The sequence below is a fragment of the Hemitrygon akajei genome, chromosome 6 (genome assembly GCF_048418815.1).
Source record: "Hemitrygon akajei chromosome 6, sHemAka1.3, whole genome shotgun sequence".
NCBI classification, from domain to species: Eukaryota; Metazoa; Chordata; class Chondrichthyes; order Myliobatiformes; family Dasyatidae; genus Hemitrygon; species Hemitrygon akajei.
The window spans coordinates 21265976-21272024 of NC_133129.1; the positions used below are offsets into that span (position 1 = coordinate 21265976).

The 6049-nt window shown below is 47.6% G+C and overlaps 1 protein-coding gene across 3 annotated transcripts in view; it reads right to left on the minus strand.

Annotated features, from left to right (window-relative positions):
* The window catches only part of LOC140728899 (FYN-binding protein 1-like), a 171754-nt gene extending 166257 nt beyond the window's left edge, over positions 1-5497 (minus strand). For 2 of the 3 annotated variants that reach the window (XM_073047984.1, XM_073047982.1), the window contains exon 1: positions 909-1014. In XM_073047984.1, coding sequence (XP_072904085.1) covers positions 909-992 — 84 coding nt within the window. In that variant the 5' untranslated portion in view covers positions 993-1014. Of the gene's footprint in view, positions 1-908; positions 1015-5396 lie in introns of those variants that run through there. The other variant, XM_073047983.1, reaches the window with a different exon arrangement.
* Between the last annotated feature and the right edge of the window lie 552 nt (positions 5498-6049).

Consider the following 6049-nt stretch of genomic DNA (forward strand, 5'->3'; position numbering starts at 1 on the left):
TTATTGGAACACAACTTCTACATAACCCAATATTATTTTTACTAGGCGATATTGAAGGGATAAAACTGAAACCCAAATTGAATAAATATCAGAAAGAATTCATAAAAATTGCATTAGCAGTAGCCAAAAAGGCTATTGCAGTTACTTGGAAATTGGATTTATATTTAAGTATAGATTGTTGGAAGAACGAAATCTTTAGCTGTATTCCACTTGAAAAAATTACTTACAATTTAAGAGATAAATATGAAACATTTCTGAAAATTTGGCGCCCTTATTTACAAAAGATAGGACTAAATATATAGGTGCTCCGAAGATAAAATTACTGGTTATTTGGGGAAAGAAATAAATATATATACTAAAGCTATTATGAACTCCATGGAGCATGTGGGGATCTTCTGATATCCAGGCATTCTTTCTTTCTTTCTTTCTTTCTTTTTTTCTTCTCTTTTTTTTTCTTTCGTTCTATAGGGATATGTTAGGGGGGAGGGGTTAAGGGGAGGGGGAAGGGTTGATAATGTTTTTTCTTTCTTTCTGTAATCATTTGAAAACTCAATTAAAAAATAAAAAAAAAGAAGCAGGCATGATGGGCTGAATGGCCTAATCCATCTTCAATGTCTTCTGTCCGATTTGTAGCAGTGCCGATGGAACTGATGTCCTCTAGATCAACACTCAGAAGCCAGGTAGCTCAGCCATTTCTCCACCTGCTCTGACGTACTCCCACTGGGAGCTGCAACTAAACGCCAGAGAGAGGGGCAAGCATGGGAGAACCTGCCTAAGATGGGCTGAACAGCCTCCTTCTGGGCTGTAGAAAGCTCAAGAAGGGTTTATAAAGAACGTTTTTTTCCGATTACTGTACTGGTTGAGTGACTATTGTGATTAATGAAAGCACCAGGAGGCAACTATCGTACCTTACAAATGACCACGGGGTCCATCAGGGCTTCAGTCTCTTCATCCGGGGGGTTTCCAACATCCTTGTAGAAACTTCCAACCATCTGAGAGTTTGCTCAAAGTGCCCCTTTAACTTCCTGAGCGTTTTGCATTGTAAGCACTTCACTCTCTGTTTACAAAGCAGGTAGGAGCTTGTTACCATGGAGACCGGAGCGCTGGTGTTTCAGACCTCGCTGTAGTTAACCTGGATCTTAAAGGTGCCATGGAGAAGGGACGCAGTTTGGCAGAATCCTGCAGCATATCCACATCCAAGAGTCAAGAGGAAAGGTATGAATAACATTGAAATAGTGCAGAGAAAATTTGCAAGGACTTTGCTGAGACTTGAGGACCTGAGTTATAGCGAAAAGTTGAAATTTACTCCCCAGAGCGTAAGAGAATGAGGGGAGATTTGATAGAGGAGTACGAAATGATGAGAAGTATAGGAAGAGGAAGAGCAAGCTGGCTTTTTCCACTGAGGTTGGGTAAGACTAGAACTCAAGGTCATAGGTTAAAGGTGAAAGGTGAAATGTTTAAGGAGAACACGAGCAGGGACTTCACTCAGAGAGTGGTGTGAGGGTGGAATGTACTGCCAGCAGAAGTGGTGGATATGGGTTTGATTTCAAAATTTTAAGAGAAATTTAGATAGGTACATGGATGGGAGGGGTATGGAGGGCTGTGGTCCAGGTACAGGACGATGGGACGAGGCAGGTTAACAGTTCGGTACAGACTAGATGGGCTAAAGGGCCTGTTTCTGTTCTGTAGTGTTCTATGACTCTATCAAAATTCAAACGTGGAGTTTATTGTCCATGTGTGCAAGGTGCAATGAAAAACTCCCTTACAGCAGCTTCACAGGCTCATCAGGTCATCAGGAAGGAGGTACAGGAGCCTCAGGACCCACACCTCCAGGTTCAGGAACAGTTATCACCCCTCAACCATCAGGAAGGAGGTACAGGAGCCTCAGGACCCACACCTCCAGGTTCAGGAACAGTTATCACCCCTCAACCATCAGGAAGGAGGTACAGGAGCCTCAGGACTCACACCACCAGGTTCAAAAACAGTTACTACCCCTCAACCATCAGGAAGGAGGTACAGGAGTCTCAGGACTCACACCACCAGGTTCAAAAACAGTTACTACCCCTCAACCATCAGGAAGAAGATACAGGAGCCTCAGGACTCACACCACCAGGTTCAAAAACAGTTACTACCCCTCAACCATCTGGAAGGAGGTACAGGAGCCTCAGGACTCACACCACCAGGTTCAGAAACAGTTACTACCCCTCAACCATCAGGAAGGAGGTACAGGAGCCTCAGGACTCACACCACCAGGTTCAGAAACAGTTACTACCCCTCAACCATCAGGAAGCAGGTACAGGAGCCTCAGGACTCACACCACCAGGTTCAGAAACAGTTACTACCCCTCAACCATCAGGAAGGAGGTACAGGAGCCTCAGGACCCACACCACCAGGTTCAGAAACAGTTACTACCCCTCAACCATCAGGAAGGAGGTACAGGAGCCTCAGGACCCACACCACCAGGTTCAGAAACAGTTACTACCCCTCAACCATCAGGAAGGAGGTACAGGAGTCTCAGGACCCACACCACCAGGTTCAGAAACAGTTACTACCCCTCAACCATCAGGAAGGAGGTACAGGAGCCTCAGGACTCACACCACCAGGTTCAGAAACAGTTACTACCCCTCAACCATCAGGAAGGAGGTACAGGAGCCTCAGGACTCACACCACCAGGTTCAGAAACAGTTACTACCCCTCAACCATCAGGAAGGAGGTACAGGAGCCTCAGGACCCACACCACCAGGTTCAGAAACAGTTACTACCCCTCAACCATCAGGAAGAAGGTACAGGAGCCTCAGGACTCACACCACCAGGTTCAGAAACAGTTACTACCCCTCAACCATCAGGAAGGAGGTACAGGAGCCTCAGGACCCACACCACCAGCTTCAGAAACAGTTACTACCCCTCAACCATCAGGAAGGAGGTACAGGAGCCTCAGGACTCACACCACCAGGTTCAGAAACAGTTACTACCCCTCAACCATCAGGAAGGAGGTACAGGAGCCTCAGGACTCACACCACCAGGTTCAGAAACAGTTACTACCCCTCAACCATCAGGAAGGAGGTACAGGAACCTCAGGACTCACACCACCAGGTTCAGAAACAGTTACTACCCCTCAACCATCAGGAAGGAGGTACAGGAATAGAACCCAAGTTTGCCCAACATCTTGCTATGCCACATGCCCTCTAATCCAGGCAGCATCCTGGTGAACGTCCGCTGCACCCTCTCCTCATCCTTCCTATAACAGAGCGACCAGAACTGTGCACAACACTCCAGATACAGCCTAGCTAGAGTTTTATAAAACTGCAACATAACTTCACAACTATGATGAAAGGTCCTGATATTTATCCCTCTCCATAGATGCTGCCTGACCTGCTGAGTCCTCCACCAACTAGGGGTGTGTTGCTCTGGATTTCCAGCATCTGCAGAATCTGCTGTGTTAACACTTCTCGACTCATCATAATGATGACTCGAGAGATCATGGTCTTCCATCTGCCCTTTATCTAAGAAGTCAAGAGGGATTGTTGCCTGTGGGGAAGACCCCCTCCCCCCCACTTCTTCTCCACGCCACCGCCCTCACTCTCCTCCCCATCCGTGACCATGATGGCTCTCGGCAAATTTTTCTACAGAAGTGGTTTGCCATTTCCTTCTTCTGGGCAGTGTCTTTACAAGCCGGGTGACCCCAGCCATTATCAATACTCTTCAGAGATTGTCTGCCTGGTGTTAGTGGTCACATAACCAGGACTTGTGACCTGCACCGGCTGCTCATACGACCGTCCACCACCTGATCGGGGGTCTAAGCAGGTGGCTACACCTCGCCCAAGGGTGATCTGCAGGCTAGCGGAAGGTGGGACCACCTTACAGCTCCTTTGATAGAGGCTTACCTCCACAACGCCATCCTAAAAAAACCCCAACTGTTGAACTCAATTCCTTGATTAACATAGAATAGTACAGCACATTACAGGCCCTTCGGCCAACAATGTTGTGTCGACCCTCAAACCCTGCCTACCATATAAACCCCCCACCTTAAATTCCTCCATATACCTGTCTAGTAGTCTCTTAAACTTCACTAGTGTATCTGCCTCCACCACTGACTCAGGCCGTGCATTCCACGCACCAACCACTCTCTGAGTGAAAAACTTTCCTCTAATATCCCCCTTGAACTTCCCTCCCCTTACCTTAAAGCCATGTCTTCTTGTATTGAGCAGTGGTGCCCTGGGGAAGAGGCGCTGACTGTCCACTCTGTCTATTCCTCTTAATATCTTGTACACCTCTATCATGTCTCCTCTCATCCTCCTTCTCTCCAAAGAGTAAAACCCTAGCTCCCTTAATCTCTGATCATAATCCATACTCTCTAAACCAGGCAGCATCCTGGTAAATCTCCTCTGTACCCTTTCCAATGCTTCCACATCCTTCCTATAGTGAGGCGACCAGAACTGGACACGGTATTCCAAGTGTGGCCTAACCAGAGTTTTATAGAGCTGCATCATTACATCACGACTCTTAAACTCTATCCCTCGACTTATGAAAGCTAACACCCCATAAGCTTTCTTAACTACCCTATCTACCTGTGAGGCAACTTTCAGGGATCTGTGGACATGTACCCCCAGATCCCTCTGCTCCTCCACACTACCAAGTATCCTGCCATTTACTTTGTACTCTGCCTTGGAGTTTGTCCTTCCAAAGTGTACCACCTCACACTTCTCTGGGTTGAACTCCATTTGCCACTTCTCAGCCCACTTCTGCATCCTATCGATGTCTCTCTGCAATCTTCGACAATCCTCTACACTATCTACAACACCACCAACCTTCGTGTCATCTGCAAACTTGCCAACCCACCCTTCTACCCCCACATCCAAGTCGTTAATAAAAATCACGAAAAGTAGAGGTCCCAGAACAGATCCTTGTGGGACACCACTAGTCACAACCTAGCCTTGTGAAACCTAGGCTTAATTAATGAAAGCAAGTCTGCCGTATGTCTTCCTCACCAATTATGATACCCTGACCCCTGACTCAGACCAACTCTTCACCCATACCCTTACCCATATCTCCCCCGACCTCAGACCCAGACCGACCCTTGACCCATAACTATCACTGACCCCTGACTCAGACTGGACCCTCAACCATACTGACCCTATCTAGACTGACCCGTGTTCCAGCCTCAGTCTAGCCCAACCACAGAGTAGCTTATGTTCCCCGAACGTTGTGCTGTGTGTGAGTCAGCTGGCCCCAACTTCACACTTTATTTGAATACAGCATGCAAATTTTACCAAGCCCAGCCAGTGTCCAACATGATCAAAAAAGAACACAGGCATCGCGATCAGGCAGATGCCCTGCCACGGGAAATACATGAAATACATATACACCATTCGATCCCCATTCACCCTTACACTTACCATTCTTGACCCTGCCCAGGGTAACTCGTCACATCCCTGCTTCCTCACTGTCCACTTGGCTCCTTTTCAAGTGTGGATACGCAGCTTTACAGAGCCTACAGGAAACGATATCATCACTGTCGACTTCTGCATACAGTCCCAGGACTAAGAATACCAAGGTCTCTGAGGCGGGGCACAGGATGATGGGAGGGGCCTCTTTCAAAATGTACCAGCACTAAGTGAAACACTCCAGTGAGCTGACGCAAGTTCACAGAAACTGTACAGGTGCAGATAGAGCCAGGCACAATGTGGAGTGGTATGAACACGCACATCAGGTGTAATATCACTGGCATATTGCAATACATAACACTAAAACCTATCAGCCTGAGGTACATCCTCACACTGCTCGATCCGTAGCCGTATGGAGCCTCTCTCAGCAGCCCCTGTGACTGTCCGGGTGGCTGTTTTCTTTGCGGTCCTCCCCCCACCCGTAATACCAAGGACAGAGTAGGTTCTGCAGAGAGAGCAGCTGGCGAAATCACTACTGACTTACTTGCAATGAAGGTCCTCCTTCCCTGATGCTGAGAGCTTCCTTCACCATGTCAGTAGCCTTTCACTACCGTCAGTCATGCAAATCCCGGGTGGAGACTCAGGAATACCGTCACACACAGAAG